This window comes from Panicum hallii, chromosome 9 (assembly GCF_002211085.1).
Source record: "Panicum hallii strain FIL2 chromosome 9, PHallii_v3.1, whole genome shotgun sequence".
In the NCBI taxonomy this organism is placed as follows: Eukaryota; Viridiplantae; Streptophyta; class Magnoliopsida; order Poales; family Poaceae; genus Panicum; species Panicum hallii.
In genome coordinates this window covers 71,586,289-71,611,187 of record NC_038050.1, presented here as the reverse complement: position 1 = coordinate 71,611,187, position 24,899 = coordinate 71,586,289, and the positions used below count along the sequence as shown (strand labels likewise).

At 50.3% G+C, this 24,899-nt stretch overlaps 3 protein-coding genes across 3 annotated transcripts; all 3 read left to right on the top strand.

Annotated features, from left to right (window-relative positions):
- Positions 1–1,715: 1,715 nt before the first annotated feature.
- Positions 1,716–5,667, top strand: LOC112876701. The gene is made up of 2 exons (XM_025940869.1): positions 1,716–2,983; positions 4,375–5,667. The coding sequence occupies exons 1-2, from the start codon at positions 1,739–1,741 to the stop codon at positions 5,494–5,496; spliced, it is 2,367 nt and encodes a 788-aa protein (XP_025796654.1). The 5' UTR covers positions 1,716–1,738; the 3' UTR covers positions 5,497–5,667.
- Positions 5,668–6,447: 780 nt separating this feature from the next.
- Positions 6,448–8,840, top strand: LOC112876544 (E3 ubiquitin-protein ligase WAV3-like). Its single transcript, XM_025940672.1, has 2 exons — positions 6,448–6,526; positions 6,690–8,840. The coding sequence occupies exons 1-2, from the start codon at positions 6,509–6,511 to the stop codon at positions 8,625–8,627; spliced, it is 1,956 nt and encodes a 651-aa protein (XP_025796457.1). The 5' UTR covers positions 6,448–6,508; the 3' UTR covers positions 8,628–8,840.
- A 913-nt stretch (positions 8,841–9,753) lies between these two features.
- LOC112876694 (E3 ubiquitin-protein ligase WAV3-like) lies at positions 9,754–12,113 on the top strand. The gene is made up of 2 exons (XM_025940862.1): positions 9,754–9,814; positions 9,904–12,113. Exons 1-2 carry the CDS (start codon positions 9,797–9,799, stop codon positions 11,977–11,979), a joined length of 2,094 nt encoding a protein of 697 aa, XP_025796647.1. The 5' UTR covers positions 9,754–9,796; the 3' UTR covers positions 11,980–12,113.
- The last annotated feature ends 12,786 nt before the right edge of the window (positions 12,114–24,899 follow it).

The window sequence follows — 24,899 nt, the reverse complement described above, 5'->3', positions numbered from 1 at the left end:
GATAAACTAATTCAACATTTTTAGAATAAATGTTGAAATACTGTACCACATACGTTGAAATGATCTATTCAAAATGTTGAGACAATATATTGAAATGTTGAATTTTTAAAATAAAAAAATAAAATATCATATTGGATCTTGTTTTGTTCCATTAATTCCGAAGAATAGTATAGTTCAAACGGATTCTAAATTGGATTTACGGTTTAAGAGAAAAGGTCATTTGAAATTAGGAACTAAATTACCTTTCTACCCACGTCCCTCCATTCATGCTGCAACACGTGTCTATTTCATCTGACAGCCTTCCATCCATTCCGCGCACGCTGCTACCCATTTAATTTAATGTGCACGGATCTCAAATAGTAGAAGATATGTAACAAAATATGTTCCGGAAAATGTATAGATTTCCCGTGAAGAGACGACCGGTAGTCGCCGCGGCTGCGTTTTTCCCTCGCCCTTGGGTTCTGACTTGTGACCTTCCCCATCCACGGCCGGAAAGTAAGCCCATACAAATAGCCTGGCCCATTAACGTCTAAGTGGGGGTGGTGGGCTCTTTTGCAGTAGTCTCGTCTCCTCTCTGCTCTGTCTCACACCGCATGGGCCGAGTTTGTATCCGGTATTCCAGTAAGGCAGTCATCTTCATTGCTAGTGCCGCATAATAATTTTTTTTTGCCATTTGATGCTATGAAATAAACTAGCACAGGTCGCACTGTTGCTGCCAAGCTCCAATGAATATGGATCAGCTTGTGTGAATGCTCCATATGGACCAGGCAAATCCTTGACTAGTCCCTCGTGGTCGTCTACAGCTACGACAGATGATTGACCAACCTGCAGTCATGAGTAGTAGTTTAGTCATGGATGCGGCAGCGCGTGACATGACCGTTGTTTTCCGTTCGTCAGACAGTGTCATGTTAATAGCGTCATTACACACGCCACCATGTCTATCTCTAGCGGGATGCGTTCTTAAGTCTTAACGTGTAGGACCTCGAGTGCGACGAGTCTCATTGCGACAGCTCTTATCACAGGAGCAGGGAGAGATCAGAGATGAGAACAATTCCGTGCTCCCAATCTCTTTTGCTAGTTGCAGCCAATAGGTCCTGCGGTTTTCTGAAGGTGAGGGAAGAAATCTGACAGAACACATCATGTTGCAGACAACTCGCACTTCTCTGCTAATTCTCGAGAAGCTCAGAGAACTCGACAGAAAAATGTGTCGCGTTGCCTCTAGGTCCTCTGGGATGGGAAACACCTGGCTCTGGCTCCAACTATTTTTATTTTTATTTTTTCCCTCGTTTTGATACTCCTAATATAATTCGGCTGCCCTCCTGTCAGTTCGAAAAAACAAAGATTTAAGATGCGATACAAGTAGGCTCCAGATCGAGTTCAGAGAGTGAAAAGTATGAAGACCTCTCAAGTCTTCATAAAGTATACTAGCTTCTCTGCACCCAAGACCGAGCCGGTCGTATTCACACAACTCGACCTGCCTGCGTAGTCAAAACGCGAACAGCAAGGAGTTGAGGCACAGTGCACACCGTTGAGTGACTCGTGTTAATCGTTGGTGATGACTGAGGTTAAGCTTTTGTTCAGAGAGCTCCACTGATCGGCATGCGCGGCAGCACCTCACTTGCTTGCACGAATCCTAAAGGCACTTGGATGGTGTATATACAGGCGCACACAGACGGTCTACTCGCATCGCAATTATTGCTCCAATACGCAAGTCTCCCGGAGCAGATCGATCCCGGCAATGGCAGCCATGGCGCCGCCGCCGCTCAAGTACCGCCCGTGCCACAACCCCGACGGGCTGGTCTCGGAGGAGGCGCTGCGCATCATCGTGGAGGCCAAGGCGTGCTTCGTGGCGCTGGCGCTGGCGCTGGCCTACTTCCTGACGGCGTCGCAGCACCGGCTGTGGAGTTCCAGCCACCTCGTCAAGGGCTTCCTCTTCGCCGTCACGCAGCCCGTCACGCGCTTCCTGGTCGGCATGTTCACCATGCTGCTCTCCATGCCCTTCCGCAACGACCTCTACCTCCTCTGGGGCATCCTCCTCCTCGCCGGCTACGAGGGCGTCTACACCATCTCCGGCTACTGCGTCTCCGCGCGCCGCTCTGACCTCGCCGTCCACGAGTTCGCGCGCGCCTACAACATCGTCACCCTCGGCCTCTATGTGCGCTACTACTCGCGCGCCTCCCAGTTCCGCTACCCGCTCTGGGCGCTCTGGGCGCTCATGGTCGCCAAGTTCCTGGAGCGCATCGTCCGATTCAAGATCGCCAACGCCAGGTACGGCGACGCCAACACCAGCTTCGTCGCCGAGTACATGAAGCACGAGGAAAAGGTCGAGGTGACGACTGAGAAACCCACAGCCAGTTTCTCCATGGAAGATTGCAACTACCTCGTCGTCGGCGACTCCATGTCCAAGGCGAAACCCGAGAGGGTCGGGAGCGAGTACGAGGCCAAGTACAAGCCGGCGGATGGCACCGTCACCGTCGCCAAGGTCTGGAAGTGCGACAGGAAGCTCCTGACACCGAATTCGAAGGCACCCGGCGACGAGGACGAGCTGAAGGATGTGTGCCTCTCCTTCGCGCTGTGCAAGCTGCTGAGGCGGAAGTTCGCCGGCGTCGCGACGGCCGAGAGCGAGAGGCCAAAGGCGCAGAGGCTGGTCTTCGACAACCTCATCCGCAGCGGCTGGGAACGGACGTTCCGGGTGGTCAGGACGGAGCTCGGCTTCGCGAGGGACCTGCTCTACACCAAGTACCCCATCCTGTTCAGCTCCGGCTTCCCGGTGGTGAGCACCATGCTGTTCGCCGTGACGGTCGGCGTGTCCGTGTGGATCACTGTGTCGGCGGTTCGGCACTACCGACTTCCCCACTGGAGCACGTCCAATGTCGTCCATGGCAGGAACGTGGACCTGCTCATCACCTTCGTCATCGTGGGCATGGTGACGGGGATGGAGATCTGCGAGTTCTTCATCCACCTCTTCTCCGACTGGACTAAGGTAAGCAAGCGTGAAACCAAATAAGCTAAAGAAAAAAAAGAGCTTCTGCTGAGGAAACCACCCGTTTCGATTCAGTCTCCACGGTCGTCGTCAACCAATAATTACCTACCACTCTGGCAAATGGCTAAAAAAACACTGCAGCGGAGCTAATTTATCTGTGAAAATTCTTCACCTCTCACTGTCAAAAAAATTAATATGTGTGGGTCCAGTAGTCACTAAATTCTAACAGTACGGTTGACTGACCAAGACTCCACGTTGTCACTAAATTCTGACAGTACTTTGTTTTTTAAAAAAGGTAGTACTATGTTGGCAAAATAGCTATTTTACTCCTTCAACTTTATTCTAAAGGTCAAATTCGTACTTTCACTTTCATTTTGGTCACTCGTTCTGTGCTGATATTATAATACATAATAATATGAGATAAATGCAAAAAGTCTTTTTTTACCTTGATTTCTTCCCTCCCTCAATTTCCACTATTTGTGTCATTGTTCCTCAATTTTTCGCAATACTTTAAAATTCTTCACGCGTCTGTATTGTTTGTATTATTGTTTGCTCAATTTTACAACAAGTAGCTTTAATTTTACTCTTCACAGAGTCCATGCGTCCACAGTACAATACAATGCCAAAATTCTATGTTTCAATTAAACACTTGCAATGTTCAACTCTAAATGCATAGATACTTGTACCACTGTGCTTGCATTGGCCAAATATTTTTTTAGTAATAATAAAGTGTTCGAGGAATTTTGAAGGGGAAGGAGGCAAGGATAAAGATGTCTATTTTATAAATCCTATGCAGTATAATATCAGCACAAGAACGAGTTTGATCAAAAATAAAAGTTGAGGGACTATATTGATGGATCAAAAAGTTGAAGGATGGAGTTGACCCTCAGCTCAAAGTTGAGGGATCAAGATGCCTATTTTGCCTACTATGTTTCTCGTTTGCCCTTTTTAACATTACAATTATCACGTACGTGGTCCACCAGTTGCAAGCCGTTTACGTATCTGTGAGTATTGAATTGACAATAAGTTCTCTGCTGTACTAGACTGCAGTTGAAGTGTACCAGATCACTGTGAAAGTGGAACCTACGGAGTTCATGTCCTAGCTATGAACTGAACACTAAGCGAGTTCGTTCAAACTTCAAATTTACCGTCAGTTACTGACCTAGTAATTTTTTGCTACTGCCCCTACAATGCGTTCGTGCTAAGTTAATATTTTGTTAACTTTGACTAAATAAGATTGTCAACCGTCAATGTATTGTGGAACCAAGACATGTGAGTTTTTTAGGGCATTGCACATTGTTTTTTTTATGGGCATTGCACATTGTTACTCGCCTACTAATCTACTAGGCATCTTGCATTTGAATTAATGGGTCTCCTGGATCTGTTTTCAGGTTATGGTGATCTCTGAATATGTTCAGAAACCGTGGCTCAACTGCCGTTTCCTTAACTGCATCCTGCGCCTCATCTGCTGCGGCAAGATCGCGGAGCCCATCGGCAGCTCTCTCGGGCAGTTCGATCTGCTCAAAGCGACCAAGCAGCAGACGTGCCTCCCGGAGATCATCGTCAAGCTGTACCACACCGCGAGGTCGTTCGTCCTGCTGACCGGCGACGAGGGTTTCCGCGCCTACAAGTGCAAGACACTCCGGCCGGTCCCTGACGCCGTCATGGATATGATATGCCGGACGCTCCGGGACAACAGGGAGCGTTTCACTGCGGGTCAGGAGCGGCCGCGGAGGGGAACCGATCTGGAACAACCCTACAGAGCGATGCTGTCAGATTACTGCAGGGCGCCGATCGATATCGAGGCGATCATGGTGTGTCACGTCGCGACTAGCAGACTGGAGGACGACCTGAGCATCGGCGGATCGAGCGGCTTGGCGAACGGCGGCGGCCGGAGCAGTGAAGGAAGCAACGATCTGGAGAAGGGGCGGAGCGGTGACGGATCGAATAAATCGAGCGATTTGGACTACAAACTCGTGGCCACCACGCTGTCGAAGTACTGCGCCTACCTGCTGTTCTACAAGCCGAAGCTGCTCCCCGTCGCCAGCAACTCCGTGCGGTTCATGTGCAAGATCCTCGTCGACGAAGCAAAAGCGATCGACGGAGAGGAGGTAGCCAACGGCGGCGGCGACAAGGAAGCCAATGGCAAGCAGGAGAGAAGTGGCAACCACCACGAGGCCGGCGTAGTTTCGAGAGGCCAGGCGCTCGCGAGAGATCTTCTGGGGCGCGTGCCGGCGCAGGGCGACGAGCTCTGGAAGGCGCTGGCCGAGCTGTGGTGCGAGCTGATCGTATCGACGGCGCCGCACGGGAACATCGGCGCGCACCAGAAGGAGCTCGGCAAGGGCGGCGAGTTCATCACGCACCTGTGGGCGCTCCTCTACCACGCGGGCATCGACGACAAGTTCTCGGGTGCGTCAGCCGCCGCCGCTGATGCCGCGCCTAACGGAGAAGATAACAACGGGCAAGGCGGCGGCGGCATGTGTACCGCCGGGTCTGGTGGGATGACGGTGTAAAACGTCTGTGTTGTGGGCTCTGCGTGGGCCCTCCGTGCGTGTTGTTGTGGATGGGTTCTGTGCGCGCGAAGAGAATTGTCGTGGGCCTACATGCACGTTTGGGCTTAAGCCGGTTTCCTTCCCTGAGTTCGACCGTACAAGTACATGCTGACAAGCACTTATCTCGACACTTTTATGATACAGCACTTTTATTACCAATCTATATAAAATATGTTAATACCCCTAAAAAAATGTTAATTCAAATAAAAATACACTATGGGAGTATTTTTGATGAGGGATAAGTGATGCCGTTTTCTTGTTGTTAGTTTTTATATTCTCGTCTGGTAAGGATCAAAGCTTAACAAGGCAACAGCTTTCTTTCTTTGGAACCAGCTTACTTTCTAAATAGTAGGGACTAGGGAGCGCTGTAATTTAGCAGCGAAAACAGTAGTCTAAGAGACCAACCAATTCGGTGGGATTATTTTTTAAAAATGCATTTCACGGAATACGTGTAGAAATTTTTTAATGCTAAAAGTGAATCGGACAAACTAATTGTTGCATTACATAAGTGCAAAAATAATTATTTTTTACGAAGATCCTTGTTTACTCCGCTGCCCAAAGACCGCCAAGAGCTAGAAACAAAACTTAATCCTCAAGCTGACTTGCACGCGAAGGAAATGGACCATGCCAAGTCTGAACTCTGAACCCAGTGCTAAGAAATTCCATCTTTGTTTCGGAATTGATGTGAAAGGGCCTTTAACCGTCTAGTGGTTAGAGTATAATCCCCTCGCCGGCAAAGCCAGGGTTTAGAGGTTTTTTAGGCTAAAAGCAGGTTGCTTCTTCCTAATGAAAAGCCGTGGGGCAGTCTTCATGTCGGTATCAGCATAGCTCCTTTCTGTCGAAGAAGCAACCGCGTAGCCCGTTACATATCCTCACGACATTCTTGCTACCAGACCAACATCCATAGCAGCTCTCGGCAGATACTCACTGTCCAGGTGAACAAACTCTCTGCAGCTATCTCGCAAACCTTTACATGGAAGGTTCCGACCAGGTGAAGAAATTCTCCTCTGAATTTGGCGCATTTCTCCATAAAAAATTTCATATGTAGTTTGTATTCAGCATACCGATTGGTTCCAGGCTTGTGGATTCAGCATATCGATTGAATTCAGCACAGTTGTTGATCGACTAAATCTGTTTGCTGCGTTGGGGTGCAGAGCAATCCTTGCGCCATATGCCTCGGCGGCATGGACGCCGGCGGCGGGCAGGCCATCTTCACGGCGGAGTGCTCCCACACGTTCCACTTCCACTGCATCTCCGCCAGCGTCGCGCACGGCCACCTCGTCTGCCCGCTCTGCAACTCGCAGTGGCGCGAGCTCCCGTTCGTGCGCCCGGAACAGCCGGTGCCGCCCGCGCTGCCGCAGCAGCCGCCGATGCCACGGCATGAGCCCATCCACCACGTGCAGCCACCGCCGATCAGGCGTCGGCCGATGCACGGCGTGCAGCCACCGCTCCAGCCTGCGGAGCCAGCAGTGTTCGACGACGACGAGCAGGTGGAGCCGCCCTCTGGCGTCGACGGCCAGGGACAAGCGGCGGCTGCATCCGGTGGATCTATGGTCGTCGTGACGCACACCGAGTACTCCGCCGTCGCAAGAGACTCCTCTCATGACAACTTCGCCGTCCTCGTGCACGTCAAGGCTCCCGGGATAACTGGCGGCGAAGGGTCGGCCGGCGACGCGACACGCGCGTCTCTCGACCTCGTGACGGTGCTCGACGTCAGCGGCAGCATGAGCGGGGAAAAGCTCGCGCTTCTGAAGCAGGCCATGGGATTCGTCATCGACAATCTCGGGCCCCACGACCGCCTCAGCGTCGTGTCCTTCTCCAACGGGGCGCACCGCGTGACCAGGCTCCTGCGGATGTCGGACGCCGGGAAGGGTCTCGCCAGGAGCGCCGTGGCGTCCCTCGTCGCCCGCGGCGGCACAAACATCGCCGAGGGGCTCCGGACGGCAGCCAAGGTGCTCGACGAGCGCCGGCACAGGAACCCCGTATCCAGCGTTATACTCCTCTCTGACGGCCAGGACAACTACACCATGACGCGACGGGGACAGGGCAGCATCCCCAACTACGAGGCCCTCGTGCCGCCGTCGTTCATGCGTACTGCCACCGGCGACTGGTCCGCGCCCATCCACACGTTTGGCTTCGGCAACGACCACGACGCGGCGGCGATGCACGTCATCGCCGAGGCCGCCAGCGGGACGTTCTCGTACATCGAGAACGAGGCGGTCATCCAGGACGCGTTCGCGCAGTGCATCGGCGGGCTGCTCACCGTGGTGGTCCAGGAGGCGCGCGTTGCCATCTCTTGCGGGCACCCGGGAGTGCGCATCAGCTCGATCAAGTCCGGCCGTTACGAGAGCAGCATCGACGAGGATGGCCGCTCTGCCTCGATCGCCGTTGGCGAGCTCTACGCGGACGAGGAGAGGCGCTTCTTGCTTTTCCTAGCCGTTCCAGTAGCGGACGGCGACGCCGAGACTACTCTGATCAAGGTGAGTTGCGGTTACCACGACGCGGCGGGTGGCGCCGACGTCAACGTGACGGCGGAGGACACGGTGCTGTCGAGGCCAGAGCACGTGGTGGACGCGGAACGCTCAATAGAGGTGGAGCGGGAGCGCGTCCGGGTTGAGGCGAGCGAGGACATCGCGGCGGCGAGAGCTGCCGCAGAGCGTGGAGCGCACCAGGAGGCGGTGGAGATACTCGAGAACAGGCAGCGGGCGGTGGAGCAGTCGGAGGCAGCACGGGGCGGCGACCCCACGAGCGCGGCGCTCGGGGCCGAGCTGCGCGAGATGCGCATGCGCTTGGCGAGCCCGGCGAGCTACCTCCGGTCGGGGCGCGCGTACGCGCTCGCCGGCATCAGCTTCCACGCGCAGCAGCGCGCAAACTGGAGGTCGGTGGAGCATCAAAGCGCAGCAACGGGCGGCATGCAGACGCTGTCCGAGTCGGTGAACTCGATAGCAGGCGCGTCAAGGGTGTCTTCTAATGCGGCAGCGGCGGAAGGGACGGCGAACAATGCGAATGAGACATCGTCGTTCGCGACGCCGGCCATGCGCGCCATGCTGCTGCGGTCGCGGAAGGCGCGGGAGGCGTCGGCCGGGCAGTAGCAGTCCGAGGTAGGAGAAGAAACAGCAAGCTCTGGACCAATGGAAGAAGTAACCAAGTAGACTTGTTGCATTGTGCTTGCTATCTAGATCCACTGAATCCTGTCATGGAATATAAGTTCGTAATTTTGTCTTGTCTTTGGTTTTATATGTTCAAATTTGTGAGAGGACTGAATGAATTCGTTTGTGGAGCAAGACTTTGCTCGGCCTCTATTATGTACCTGACTTCTGAGTATGTCTGTCATTCTGGTCCCTTATCTTTGGAAGTGGTGCAGTAGTGCTCATCGGATGGGTCTTTGGGCAGGTGTAGCCAGGCAGCCAGCGTTGTCGTTGTACCCCCCTCCCCCTTTTTTATTTCTAGTAAAACTCACGGCAAAACCCTTTCTGTTTTTGAGACAAAAATTACTGATCTTATAATGTTTGTTTGAGATTTTTTTCAGGATAGTAGAAAAGTAATGAAATCCAGGTCCTTGTACATCTTTTTGAAGGGAAATGTGGAAAGAATATAAAAGGATCTTGATGGAGCATGACAATTTGCACGGGCTAGCCTAAACACATAAATCAGATTCTTTTTGGCTCTTTAGCGGACTTTATTCAGAATGGTAAAACTTGGTGTAATCGTGTCATCATTTTGTCCTTTATTTCTTTTTAAACTTTATTCCTATATAAAGGCGCGGACGCTAAGTGCATCAGTATTTAGCTAAACATAAAAAATCCTTCATCTAAAAACGTCCAAGTTCAAACGCGCAATGCAGATCCGAGTCCGACCAACTTAACTTTAATAACGAAATTACGCCAAAAACAAATCCATGCCAAAGTCTCAAGTCTCTGATGCCTGAGGCATCCTGATTTGTCAAAGACAACCTTTTCGCTAAGCATTCTTGTTTACTCCAAGAGGCGGTAGAACCAAGAACTTAATCCTCAAGACATGCGCAAGAGGACGTGATGACCAATGACGATTACGGACAAAATGAGTACAGGTCAAAAATCGAGGAATCCAATTTTTGTTTAAGATTTTAAGTCACAATCAGCTAGCATACCGTGGCAGCTACGATGGTATATCCAAATCCCATATCATCATCCTTTCCTTTTAGACGAAGCATTCGGTTGTTTTTATACCAATTGCCATCTCACCAATTCTTTCCTATCAGTTCCCAGAGCAGCTCACCGAGATGGAACGTCCTGAACAGGTGAAGAAACAGTCTGCTATCAGCATTTGAATTTCGTCTGTACTCTGTACTGCGTCTTCAATTTTTTTTTTTTTTTGCTTTGGATGCAGAGCAACCCCTGCCCCATTTGCACCGGCGGCATGGGCGGCGGCGGCGGGCAGGCCATCTTCACGGCCGAGTGCTCCCACACGTTCCACTTCCACTGCATCTCCGCGAGCGTCGCGCACGGCCGCCTCGTCTGCCCGCTCTGCAACGCGCAGTGGCGCGAGCTGCCGTTCGTGCGGCCGTTGCCATCACAGCCGTCGGCGATGCCACCGACGCTACCGCGGCAGCCATTTCCCCGCATGGAGGCCATGCACGGATTTCAGCCACCGCCGCTCCGGCCCGCGGATCCGGAGGTGTTCGACGACGACGACCAGGTGGATCCGCCTTCCGGCCACGACGGCCAGCGGCGCGAAGCAGCCGCTGTATCCAGCGGACCTTTGGTCGTCAGGACGCACGCTGAGTACTCGGCTGTCGCCAGGGACTCGTCTCACGACAACTTCGCCGTCCTCGTGCACGTCAAGGCTCCGGGGATCGTCGACAGCGAGGCGGCCGCCGGCGACGCGCCACGCGCGCCTCTCGACCTCGTGACGGTGCTCGATGTGAGCGGAAGCATGCGCTGCCGGGACAAGCTTGCCCTGGTGAAGCAGGCCATGGGGTTCGTCATCGACAACCTCGGTCCCGACGACCGCCTCAGCGTGGTGTCCTTCTCCTCCGGGGCGCGCCGCGTGACCAGGCTCCTGCGCATGTCGGGCATCGGGAAGGGTGTCGCCTCGGAGGCCGTGGAGTCCCTCACAGCGGGCGGCGGCACCAACATCGCCGAGGGGCTCCGGACGGCCGCCAAGGTGCTCGGCGAGCGCCGGCACAGGAACGCCGTCTCCAGCGTCATACTCCTCTCTGACGGCCAGGACAACTACACCGTGCGGCAAACGCGGGGCAGTGTACCCAACTACGAGGCGCTGGTGCCGCCGTTCTTCGTGCCAGCTGGCACCGGCGATCGGTCGGCGCCTCCCATCCACACGTTTGGCTTCGGCCACAACCACGACGCGGCTGCGATGAACGTCATCGCCGAGGCCACCGGCGGGACGTTCTCGTACATCGAGAACGAGGGGGCCATCCAGGACGCGTTCGCGCAGTGCATCGGCGGGCTGCTCACCGTCGTGGTGCAGGAGGCGCGCATTGCCATCGCTTCCGGGCATCCTGGAGTTCGCATCACCTCGGTCAAGTCCGGGCGATACGAGAGCCGCGTCGACGAGGATGGCCGCTCCGCCTCGGTCGCCGTCGGCGAGCTCTACGCGGACGAGGAGCGGCGCTTCTTGCTGTTCTTGTCCGTTCCAACCGCGGAAGCAACGGACGGTAAGACCCCCCTGATCACTGTTCGTTGCAGTTACCGAGAAGCGGCTGGTGGCGCGCACGTCGACGTGACGGCCGAGGACGCGGTGGTGGCGAGACCGGAGCACGCGGCGGACGCGGAACGGTCAGCGGAGGTGGAGCGGGAGCGCGTCCGTGTGGAGGCGATCGAGGACATGGCGGCGGCCCGGGCGGCGGCGGAGCGGGGCGCGCACCAGGAGGCGGTGGGGATTCTCAGGAACCGGCGGCGAGCCTTGGCGCGGTCGCCCGCAGCACGAGGCGGCGACCCCACGAGCGCGGCGCTGGGGACCGAGCTGCGGTTCATGTGCAAGCGCGTGGCGACCCGGGAGAGCTACATGGAGTCGGGGCGCGCGTACGTGCTCGCCGGGCTGAGCTCGCACGAGCAGCAGCGCGCGACCTCGAGGCAGCTGCGACCCCTGCGGCAGCCCTTAGCGGGTAGCGACGGTGGCGGCGGGGAGGCGATGAGCTCGGTGGCAGCCGCGTTCGCGCAGGCGCCTTCGGCGGTTGGTGCTGGCGATATGGAGACGGACTTGATGGACTATCTCGGTGGCGGTGGACCGGGCGGCGAGGCAGGGGCGTCCAGCGCGGCGGCGGGCGAAGGGGCATCGGAGAACGAGGCGGAGGGGACGTCGTCGTACCTGACGCCGGCCATGCGCGCCATGCTGTTGCGGTCGCGGAGAGCGCGGGAGGCGTCGGCTGATCAGCAGGAGCAGCAACCGAAAGGTGCAGAAGAAGCGAGCGGCTCTGAATCAAAGGAACTGCCAGACCTTTAGAGGCAGGAATAGAGAGGAACCGATCGTGAGTTCTATCGTGGTTGTACTAGTACTTCTATCGTGCTGATACTGATAGTTTTCCTTCTGAACCAAAATTGGTAAACCAGCTCTGAATACCAGGGATTGCTTGGCTTGGAATTTGGGAGATGAATTGTCAGGAGCTTACCAACATGGCTATTCACTGTGTAGGCTATGGGCCGTGGCACATTGATGAATATTCATAAACATCTATCATCCCCTTCCTCATCCTCTGGTTACTCTCTCCCTCCTCAAGATTCCAATGTATCTCTGATTCCTTCCGGTACCTAGAACTTGCTGATCTCCCCCTGTTTCCCCTGCTTTGCTGTCTTCCTAAACTCTATCCCCTTTAGTTGTATTAGACTACTGTTCTTGTGCTTGCTATTCAGTTAATCGATCTCGTGTGTTCCGGTTGCTAACTATTGGTATTCAGAGCCGTTCGAATTCCTGGATTTTTTTTTGGGGGGCGAGCAGAGATGGCGACGAAGATACAGATGAGCAGCAGTTGTGATCCGAGGTCCTAATGTTGCCATGGAGGTGATTGTGAGGGGGATGTCTGCAACCTGTTCGAGGAAATGGCCACAAGCAGTTGGAGGTCACCAAGCCGTGCTCTCGAGGTCACCATACACCAGGTCCGTTATCCCATGACTAAGAATGTGCTTCAGCAAGTTTTGTCTCGATTTGGGAAGATGGAGGTGTATGTGGGCAGGAGCTTAGAGCGTGTGAAAGCTCGAGTTGTGTCCCAATCCAAGTATGAAGCTGCAGATGCTTACGGGGACTTGCATGGCCGGAACATTCATCATGGTTGCTGCCAGTTGGAGATCAAGTGGGGTTTGTCCCAGGAGCCTAACGTTTCTATGGTCTCGAGCAACAGCAACACTGCGGTTAGTTCGTCATCAGTGTTGTTCCCTTCTGTTGAGGCAGCAGTAAGTTCATCATCCAAGTGGTTCCCTTCTACTACTGTTGCTATGTCCACAATTGATGAGCTTTGCTCCGAGAAGTTTTCTGTGGAGGCGGATGCCAGTGGAGAACACGCTAAGGCTACTGCTCTTGTGGAAGTGTTGTGGAAGTGGAGAAGTTTGCTATACCTCTTGTCACCAACTCAGATCGTGACGTCAATGATGAGAGGTTGTGATCATCGCCAAGGAGGCCGCTCCTAGTCCTGACTTCGTTGTTCTGGATTCATCGACCGACCGCAGCGTGGGCAGCGATATCAGCATCGGCATGTCCAGCAACTGTTCGACAAAATGCCCAATTATCCTTGCTCGTGTTTTGACAGCCGTAAGCATGCATGACACGGTACCAATATCATCCTTAACCTCTCCGCTACTTACGATGAGGTCTGGTGAACCTGCTCTCCGTCCAATGCAATGGTTCCCATTGATGCCATGGAATTCATGTGTGACAGCGCTGAGATTCGGCCAAGGCCATGGCGCCATCCTTTCTCATTGAGGGTGGGGTTAGTTCTTTTTGGTGCTCTGGCTTGTTCCATCCGCCCACATGGCTGCTTACTGTTGGAAAAGAATTAGTGCAGATATTAGTGAGGTTTAAATGGAACTTGTCTCAAGGAGATGCCACTATGCTCCAAGTTTTTGAGATGCCACTGATGAAATTGTTGCGGATGTACTCTAGTGGGCTCAAAATTCCCCCATAAACATCGTTGGTTCTCACAAAAATTGCAGTGACATCGTCTGATCGGTTCCCAAGTTGTCGATGGATGCAGATACAAGAGACAAAGCAGTGTATATGTGGTGGTTATTTTGAATATGTTTTTATTAAGTGTGCTTCAGTTTGCTTTCAAAATCACCATGTATGCCTCCTGTTGGTCAACTAGTCAGAAGTTTGCCTACTGAACTAGTAGTGTCATTGGGATTCATATTGGTGATATTCAGATGTCATGGTCCGGAACTACAACCAATCCCTTGGCCTTCCTTAAGATGTGGTCGCAAGACAACTCAACTTATATTAGTAGTCAATCATATCATTAACTTCAAATGCTCACATCTCCTATATTTGAAGGAAACATGCATCAATGAAAATAGTAAGAGTGGCAATACCTGCAGTGTGACAAAAAGGAGACTGAAAGTAGACATATGCAGTACAAGAAACACAATGGGTCAATTTAATTCACGGGGCAAGGCAAAGAAGCATCGGCAAGTTAACAGTACTTGGTATGATTCATTGTTGATGGGAGTTGCTGGTAGTTGGAAGGTTGAAAGCTGCTGCCATTTAATTCTGCATAGGACGATTCCAAGTGTCAGTTCAAGCCTCGTGGATATTCATATCATCATTTTCTGTGTGCAAGATATCTACAGCTCTGTAAATGAGGACATGCTGACCTTGCAAGTGAGAAATGTTTAGATGAAACCACCAGGTTACCAACAAGAGGTGACCCTATTGCAAATGACTAGGTTTTTTGCTCAAGCTCAGAAAATGTGGAAGAATGAATGGTGCAGGCTCCTCTCACATCGAGAATTTAGTCAGATACAGAAAGATGATTTGAGTCGTTGACAGGATTCTGAATTATTATGGAACAAAAGCGTAACCAGCACACTTAGAAAATTCATATTTCTATATGCTGCTATTCTGCATAAAGTCTTATCATTTGTGTTGGCACTGCTGATTACCAAGAATCTGCAGTTTTTATGGGATCCAGGAGGAGTAAAATTTCCCACAGAGAGACCAAGAACTGATGATATGCTTTACATATGTGTCTTCTTCCTTGAGCTCTCAGTGGACAAAGTCAGCGGTGGAAGAAACTTGCTGTACCATATGGAATTTCCGCTCCAATCACAAGGATTTTTCCAGATAGCTGAAGCAAATTGCAAGTAAGACTATGTCAAGCATTCATTGTGTTTTCAGATATTGCATCTATCTTGGAAGTCCGACAGCTCAGAACTTCTATATTGGCTTGGGGGCAAGCCGAAGCTTAAGAAGGAAAGGAATGTCAGGAGCTTACCATGCTTGGCTATTCACTGTGTGGCCTATGGGCCGTGGCAGCTAGAGTTGCTGGGCCGAGTAAGGGATGGAGGCAAGCAGTACAAAAGCAGAGCAATACACCAGAGAGAGGACATTGATGAATATTCATAAACATCAATCATCCCCTTCCTCATCCTCTGGTTACTCTCTCCCTCAAGATTCCAATGTATCTCTGATTCCTTCCAGTACCTAGAACTTGCTGATCTCCTCCCGTTTCCCCAGCTTTGCTGCCTTCCTAAACTCTATCCCCTTCAGATTGTATCAGACTCGACTGTACTCTACTTCTACCGTACTCGTGCTTGCTAATCTCGTGTGTTCCGGTTCCGGTTGCTAACATGAATCTACTGTACCGAGCCCAGTTCAATACCTAATAAATCTGAGCCCAAGTTTGAGAACAGAAAACAGTAGCCTCTTAAACATGGGCTTTTAAATCAGGCCAGTATCGATTCCTGGTGGCCCATCTTGAGCCCACGGGTTGCTAGCTATTTGGCCCATTTCAGGGAAGACTTTTCTGTTGTGCGGCTGACGAGCTGATTGTTCAATGCTACCGCTCCATCTCTTCTTCTGTCTGTTCTAAAAAAAAAAATAAAATCTCTTCTTCTGTCTGAACTCTTAACCCGTCACCTCGAGAGGGAAAAAAAGGGGTCAAACCCCCTGGTTAATGCAGTGCGTTGAAAAAGCGCCATCCTCACAAACGAATGTACTCCACACGCGGCGGCATCATATCCGTACGCGATCGCAGCTGCAGACTTGCGCGACGACGGAGGCCGACCGTCGGCGAGCCGGCGCCGAGGTCAGCAGCTGGTTGGTGGTAGCTAGTACGTAGAGTACCACATTGCAGCCGCGATCGAACATTCTCCGGACAAGGCGGAGCCAGCCTTCTGGCGTATCGAGAGCGATCTGCCGCCTGTCCATGACTCCATGCACGTACACGGCTGACTCCCGGCCACCGATCCAGAGCTGGAGATCGGAGATGATCGGCGGACGAGTCTGAACGCCGCCTCCGATCCGTGCCAACCCAAACCACCGAGTCGTCCGTCCAATCCGACCAACCCCCGCGTTGGAAAACATGCGGCCGGACCGGGCGTGGTTGATTTAATTTGGTCGCCGCCGAGCAGAGCGCTGCGGCTACGAGACCGTCCCCCGCCCCCTACTTTTCCACGCAAGAGACAAGCTCAGTGCCGGCGCCGTCGTCGTCGCCATGGGGGCGCGCCGCCTTTAATTCGGAGAGGTAGCGGCTGCATCCTAGTTCTGCATGCTGGACGATCTTTCTCCGGCTCCCAGTTGTAATAATCAGAGCCGCCAGGTTTGAACGGGATCTCCACCGATCGCTAGCTAGGCCGCGGCACATGGCCGCCATTGAATGATTCTCGTCGTGCTGCAGATGGAACAGGGAGATGGCCAGCTATCTAGATAGCTCAGCTAGCTAGCGGCAAAAGGAGTCGTGTTGGGATGAATTCCGATCCATTTGCTTGCTTACTCCGGCGGCGCCCATCTGTGTGAAGACCAAGGAATGCCACTTTTGTGCTAGAGCATCTCTTCCTGCATGTGCAGTGTCGTCTATCTCCTCCTCTCGGGTGGTTTCCAGGCTTGAGTAGTCACACGCGAGCGCGCAGCTTGCGGAGGGCGTTGGCCGTTTAGCCAGGAGGAGCAATCGCACCGCTGGATGGGGCCGCCATGGGGGCAAGGCTTCGCTGACCAAGCAAGCGTTTGATAGGACCGGCAGCTGCCTCTTCTTGTTGGCAATGAATAATAAATCAGTTAGCATCTTGTGGCTGCACGTTCGATCCAGGTGATGGAGAACATCGATCACCAGCGGACAACTGAGAGGGTCTGTACCGTACCGACGCCACCGCGCACGCCGCCGTTCGTTCCTGTCGTTACATACAGGTCCCTCCCCTCTCCGCCGTTCGTTATTGGTTTTTATGTATGCGTGCAGGCATCATGAGGAATGGATCAAAGTCGTCGACAACCCATCAGCTCGAACAGACAGTCCATCGCCGTAAGGTTCATTAAAGATGAAGGAAACACGAGCTGATGGTGGTAGCCAGACACTGTTTTCGGATACGTACGGTCGTCACATAGTTGTCGCGAAATGGACGCAAGAAACCACAAACAGCAAGTTTTGAATCCGATCCTCATCGATGATGCTCGACTCTGCCGAGGCGACAATTCGGAACCTGCTACTGCTGATGCGGCTGAACCTTTCTATCTACGAGCGTCGAGCGGTGTGCTTTTCTTTTTTCTGGTTCCGTTTGGTATAGTACGTACCCAAATTAAACCTTGACCGGTACACGCACGGCAACGCCAACGCCTAATCACCGAGTAAACATGCATGCATCACGTTTACTCTGATTGTAACAGGTTTAGCATCTATTTTAATCGGATCCAATCCAATCAGCCGGCAAGCTAAGGCACCAGCAACGTGGTCAATTGTTAAATAATGGAGCAAGGTTCAGCCATGGGCATCCCCATCTCCGTCTCATCCTTTTCTTTTCTTTATCTATTTATATTAATAAGGATATGTTAAGAGAAGCCACCATATTTGCTGAGAGGGTCTAAAAATTTCCACATTAATCTAAAAAAGAGAAGAATTTATACAGTTGGATTTTATGAAGTTCTAACGGCCTAGACTACCCTAGAGAGTCTACTTTCGACAAAAGACGTAAGAAATTGAAAAAAAGAAGGATTTACACTGTTGGATTTTATAAAGATTTAATAGTCTTAGGCCAGCTTAGAGAGTTCAAATTCGACAAAAGTAAGAAATTGTCATGTTAATCGGAAAAAAGGAAAGGTAGATAATATAGAAACGTTGCTCCGTTATTTCCTTCGACAATTCGACGTTAACCATCGATTAAAAAACCTCACGCACACATCCAACTCAAACACAAGCAGGCATCCCAGGCCAAAACACATGGAGCGAGGCATAAAGGGGAGCACACCCTTGCCCCAGCCGCAGTCCATCTCATTAATAATCCTCAGCGGCATGAGCCTATGACAAAGCTACCCTCGCCATCCCTGTTCTGCACACGCGGCCGCGGATGCATGCAGGGTGCTTGAGTTGGCACACAAAGCTGTATCGCTGGATTTGACCATCGCGAGCACCCCGGCGCGGCCGAAGGCGAGCGCGACCTGGTCCGGCGAGTGCACACCATGGCCCCTTTGCGGCCTCATGGCGCGGGAGCATGACAAGGAGCGCGGATCCATCAGCGTCGTCGAGAAGCCGCTGTCGCAGGTGGCAAGAAAGTTCCATGGCACAGGACCTAGGAGTAGAAGGTGAGCGCAGAGATGGTAGCAGTGGGGTTGAGGAACAAGCCAACGTCAACAACGGTGGGGAAGCCGGCGGACGTAGTTGTACACGGCGCCGGAGTACGGGGAGCATGGATGAAACGTTTATAGGGCCAGTGACGAGGTACGTGCGTGAGCTTTTCTCTTTTTTCGGAGTTAACGTGGAAAGGTAGATGCAAACGAATCTGCAATATAATCTTTCGGTGGTATTTATTTTTCTAAAGATTGGATTTCTTAATGATATGGATCCAATTTTTCAAAGATTAAAACATTACTCTAGAAAATAAAAAGAATACACATAGTTGGATTTTATTACAATCTAGTCATCTACGGTAACTTAAAGAGTCCATATCTAATACAATTAATAAATAGATAAATCAGAGTTAAAAAATAAAACAATTAGCAGTTTACAAAATAGCTAATCTCGAATATACAAATAATAAAAATAAATAGATAAATTTTTAATAAAAAAGGAAATTAGTAATTGACCAATCAATTCATCTCAAATATGAATAAATGGATAAATTTGGAAAATTAGTAGTTAACTAAAGAGCTTTTGTCAAATAAGATTAATAAAAAATAAATTTAAATATTTTTAGAAAAATAAAGAAATTGGCGGTTGTCCTAAGAGCTCATGTCCAATGCGGTTAATAAATAGCTAAATTAAAAATTAAGAAAATAAGATTGGAAAGTAAATTACTTACGTATAGAGCTTGTGCAATAAAATTTGTTAATAGCTAAATTTTGAAATATGACTTGAAGTTACCATGCTAATTTAGAAGTAAATAATTTACACCGTTGATTTTTTATGATACACTAGTGGTCTATATCAGTCCCAAGAATTCATATTCAGTACGACCAATAAATTGCTAAATTCAAAATTAAATAATAGGGATAGTAGTATTCCAAATAAATTTGAAATTAAATAGTAAAAGTAAAAAATTTTGTATCAAATACAAATATTAAATAACTAAATTGGAAGGAAAATAATGAAAATTGTATTTCCAAGCAAATAACTTAGATAAAAATTCATGTAGAATATTATTAGTCAATAGATAAATATAAAACATCTTGATACCCATATCTATCTACTTAGTACATAAATTTTAACATAAAAGTATTAAACAACCATGTTAATGTTGAGAGATAAGAAAATATCTGACGGTCCAGGGATCCGGGGTCCCCAGCGGACCCGTCTTATGTTAACACTCAGACTAGTCCAAATACAGCACCGGAAACGAACGTTTCACCTTTGCGGACCATGGCTTCGTCTATGCCGTCCAGACCCATGATCCTGACCGACCCGCCGGTTGGGAAAAGCATGGCTCACGTTCCCGATCTAGGAGACGATCGGGGACTCTATCCGTACCATGGCTCCGACCGAGGCCCCCCAACCAGGCTCCACCTTACGCATGTCGCTATCCTCGATCGGCAAGGTCGAGGACGGCCAGACCCTGCGTACTGGAGGGCCCCAGGAGCAGGTGTAGCGGATAAGGATGCACGCCGAAGTCAACTTACCGTACAGGCCAACCACTCCCCCACATGGTTGCAGTGCCCCTCGTTGCCACAGCTGAAAGCATCTAGGCCCCTAATTCATGTTTTGGTAATTAATGACAACGGTTTGTGGATTAACAATTCTTTTTGAGAAAATGAGTATAGGTTGATCCACGGATGAATGAGAGTTATTTGCGAACGTGTGGATTTTTGGAGACGATGAGAAAAGTTTGGGCTCAAGGCGAAGGTATAAAATAGGGTCTTTTGAATTTTACCGGTCACAAGGTGTTTAGTGGATGATAAGTGACCGGATTTGTTGGATAGATAGCCGTACTATCAAGAGGGGTCATGTACTCGTGCTTGACAGGTCTCTAGTGCCATTTTGCTCAAAATATCTAAGTGCATGCATGAGAGCTAACTACGTTTTGCCGGGTCTTTGAAAAAGAACTTGTTTGAGTGCTGACTGCTCAAGAGCGGACGGTCCGCCCTTTGGGCGCGGACGGTCCGCTACCGCTTCAGAAAGCTTAGTGGATATATCTTGTGGCTGGCGGACGGTCCGGCTCTCCCTGGCGGACGGTCCGCCACTCTAACTCTTTTTCGTTCCAGAAAGGATGTTATCTGGTCTGTCTAAATTGTGTGGCCCGCGGACGGTCCGCGTCTACGGAGCGGACGGTCCGCAGGCTCTCTGATAACTTGATCCAGAAACATTGTTGTTTCTACCTGTTCGTCTAGGATGAACGGCGGACGGTCCGCCCTTTGGTGGCGGACGGTCCGCAGGCTAATTTCATGTTTGTTCCAGAGACTCTCAAGTCTCTGGAGTCGTGGAACACTTCACTGCGAACGGTCCGCTGGTTGGGCGCGGACGGTCCGCCAGGGCTGTAACGGCTAGTTCTGACACGCATTAAATGCTCTCTGACTCTCTGGTTTATAACGGCGGACGGTCCGGTTTTTGAAACCGGACGGTCCGCGATCTCGCAGAAAAGACTGTAACGGCTAGTTTTTGATGGGATGTCTATATATACCCAATGCCCGGCCTTTGGGTCTCTCTCTTGGCCATTTGGACTGCATTCTTGACCCTCTAGAGCTAAGACATCCCTCTCTCTCACACACTTGCTAAGGATTTGCATTTTTGAGAGTGAGAGTGCTTCCTAGTGCATTGCATCAAGAGTTTGAGCTTTGTGGCACTAGGGAATCTTCAAGCAAGGATTATTGGCTTGTTACTCTTGTGAGTTGCCACTCCCTAGACGGCTTGGAGAAGGTGATTTCGTGGAGCTTCTTGAAGGAGATTGTTGAGAAGCCCCGATTTGGGTTGTGAGAGGTTTTGTGCTCACCTCACCGGAGTGGTGAAGAGCAACTCTAGTGAAATCGAGGTGTGGAGTGGTTCCTTGTTTTTAGCCGGCTCAAGATCAAGAGATTCTTGATAGAGGAGCGGTTGATTCTTGGAATCCACCTCAACGTGGATTAGGGGTGACCGGCAAGTCATCGACACCACGGGATAAATTTGTGTGTTAAGCTTGGTTATTTCTCTAGCTCTCTTTAATTGTTGTTATTTTGAGAAATTTACTTTACTAGAGCTTGAATTGTATTTTGTCACCCTAGGTTGCAAACCTTTCTAGACATAGTAGTAGCATGACATAGGACTTTCTTTTGTTACTAATTAAATTTCTCTAGTGTTGTTGATTTTAGTTTTAAACCGCCTATTCACCCCCCTCTAGTCGGTGTTCTTGATCCTACAACAGCGGGGGGGCGGGGGGACGCTGTATCACCTTACTGTTCTTATGAGTGGACGGAACACAATAACGTCATCACGACGCGGCGGGAACGTCTCCATTATGGCGGAATGACGGGCGTAACGTTGAGGATGGAGCATGACTGCTATACCGCGCTTATCAGCACACGCCTACCCCTCCGACTGGCGAAGTATGATGCATAGGGACAGATCAAGACGGCCACTCCGCGACATAGGATCTGGGCGGTGGCCGCCTGAGGACTCCGACTAACACGGTTGACGACCCAATTGACGAGGCAAGGAACTCTCTCTTTATATCTATTTCTCTACACTTAGTTCCCGTGTAAGGAGGGCTCCCTGGACTATAAAAGGGAGGGTTAGGCGCTTAGGAAAGGGGACCGAAATTCGAAAGATTCATTCTCCACACGAAAGTTTGTAACTCACCAAACTCTCACGAGCACCCAGGCTCAAGCAATACATCTAACCGATCTCCGATTGGATGTAGGGCAAAATTGTCTGAACCGGTATAAATCTTGAGTCATTGTGTGCTAGACCATCTCCGATCAAGACGCACGATATATACGTCAAGTAGATTTAGCTGCCGTCCATTTCCGAAACCGACATTATCGCATTAATCGGCATAAACCTAAGCATTTTAGGCTCTACCCGAGCCTATTGGGTCTTGCTCCGCCCACACTTTTGTACGATCAGGATTGGTCAGAGAAACTAGGTTTGAGAAAATTGAGCCTCACGAGAGCATGGCTTGACATTATAATTCAATTTTTTTCAACCAAAAAGTTGTGAAAGGCCTAAGCTCAGTCCAAAAGTTGGCCATAGGACAGAACTAGGTGCGAAGTTTAGACCTGAAATTAGTTGGGTATTTTTTCAGCCCGACTCGTGAAAACTGGGGAAAAATCTATATTATTGGTAAGTATAGATGCAAGTTATAGCTTATGGATGTATTAAAAGAATACATAAAAAATAAAAAAAATGAAAAAAAGGTAGTCGTATATGGATTACTATGACTCGGATTCTGTATAGAAACTAAAATCCACAATGAATAGGATAGAAGGAACTATGTCAACAAAAAAAAATGATAGGCATAAATCGATGTGATCTATCTAGTATCACGATCACCGTGGTTACATGAGAAGGAGCTGCATCGGGAAAGGCATCGACTTCTATGATGTCGCCACCCACATCATTGGCAATCGTGGGAAGAGGCAACATGGATGTGACCTCTAGCCATAGCAAAAGCATCTTTCAACAAAATCTATTTCATGACGCCACATCACCTAATGCACTCACATCTTCTAACCTTAAGAACAGTTTATCACCATACGAAACACTCTTGAATTCACATTATTACAAGACCAAAACTACAATACTTTCAATAAGCACAAAAGATATATTTCTATATATAAAGTATTATTTTTTACTAAGAGTTCATCTCCCACCACAAATATGATGATGAAAATTATAACACCTTGGTCCGTGCCATTTGAACAAAAGAATAACAATAAAATCTAAAATATTTGGATAAATTTATTGTGAAGTAAAAAGGAGTCTAAATATTAAAATAAAAAATAACTAGATATCCATAGTATTTGCACAGGCCACCTTGCTAGTTTACGATAAAGAAAAGTACAGCAGAGAAAGATGGAATTGTATTGCCCCGCGACATTTCGAAGAGCCCGATAAGTTTTTACTAGTTTCCACCGTCGCGCGCACGTGTCTCCGGTCAGCACGTAGATAAAACTCCGCTCTAAAGTCTAATCGATCCACCGTTTGCCGGTCAAAGCGAATAAGCGACTCGACTAACCAGCCGAGATCGGTGTGCAGGGATCGTCGGCGTCCGCGGAAACCATCACAAAACCCACGCACGCAATCCAGGTCCCTGTCCGCCATGCCAGGGTCGCCGCCGACACAGACAGCCAAGCACCCCGGACGGAGTGCAACAGGGATCTTCGCGCGGCTCGGCGCACGGGCACGGCACGACCAGCGCCGATGGGAGCTGCGCCCTGCGCCCGGCGATCGGCGGCGTGCACGGCGTTGCGCGTGCAGGGGTGACGCACGCCGCTGCGTCGGCGCGACGCTGAGGCCGCGCGGGGCGAGGGCGTGCGTCGTCCGACGTGACGCTGGCCGTGCTCCCCGACGGATGCCGCGGCGGCCGCCGAGTTTGCTTGCTGTAACCCAGACGCAGACCCAGGCAGGCACCCAGCGACCGCGTCTGCGTCGTCTGGCAACCCTATTCCCTGCCACCCGCTCGCTGCGTTCAGCGCTAAGTAGAAACTACTTCCGCTCTTCGGAAACGTGCAGCACAGCTGCTAAAGCCAGGTCCACGGGATCAGTTTGCTTCCGGCGCTAGTACCCTTCCTTGCAGCAGCGGGATGCATGCATCGCCACCGCTCCACCGCAGGGATGACAAGGACCTTGCCTTCCTGACGAATGTTAACCGGTCAAACATCATCCTTGCTATCCAGTCTGCCAGGCCTAAAAGTCTCCTCTTCACACACTATAATAACAAAAGGAAGAGTAGAAGTAGTTTGCTACACGTGTGCCAACTGTGCCCTTCGTACGTCATGCCATGCCGTTGTGGAGTGAAAGGAATCGTTTCTTGTTCGCGTGGTACGGCGTGTTTATGAACGACCATCAGCTGACCAACAAACCGATCCGCTGCGTGCTTATCAATTCCTTTGCGCGACTGCTCTTTCCATTGTTTTGGACATAATATAGATGCACTATAGTTTCCGTAACTTTGACTAAATAAATATGCCTTTTGTTTTACTCAAGTCTATGAAACATAGCAAGGGTATACTTCAGTAAACTATATTTCAAAACAAATCTACTTGCATCCTTTCCGAATATTTATATACAAGCTCAACTTAGGAAACCTATACTACGTCTGTTTTAATATCCAACATTTATGACAAGCTAATTAGTTTAAACATGTGTATATTTAAAGATGGAGAGAAATTATACAGTTAAAGTTTAGAACGGTTGATTAGAAATAACACACCGTTTATCTACATGAATATATTCTGTGCAGATTTTTAATAAAGATTTATTATGCTGAATTTGAAAAATATAAAATAGGCTTGTTTGTTTCAGCTTATGGCCAATTTTGAAGGTTTAATTTTGAAAAATTCAAAAATCAGATGATATTAGAATCAAAAAATCGAGAATCCAGCCGATTTTAGGAGTCATCTAACTTTTGGATCGGAACCATATTTTGCTACTCTCCCCGGGGCCAGGGGCATTACGGGAAGTCAAACACACAACATTACATGGGTAATGGCTGCCCTTCCGTTTCCCTCCTTCCCCGTTCCCCCATCTCTCTCGGCTTCCTCTTCCGGTCTTTGCCCGCTTTATATTCCTCCACATCCACTGCTCTCCCCACAACGACCAAAAC

What these genes read in the sequence shown, in the direction of transcription:
- LOC112876701 (XM_025940869.1), top strand. Translation starts at nt 1,739, where the DNA reads ATGGCAGCCATGGCGCCGCCGCCGCTCAAGTACCGCCCGTGCCACAAC. An exon ending in TCTTCTCCGACTGGACTAAG is followed by an intron (nt 2,984 to 4,374) that starts GTAAGCAAGCGT and finishes ATCTGTTTTCAG; the next exon opens with GTTATGGTGATCTCTGAATA.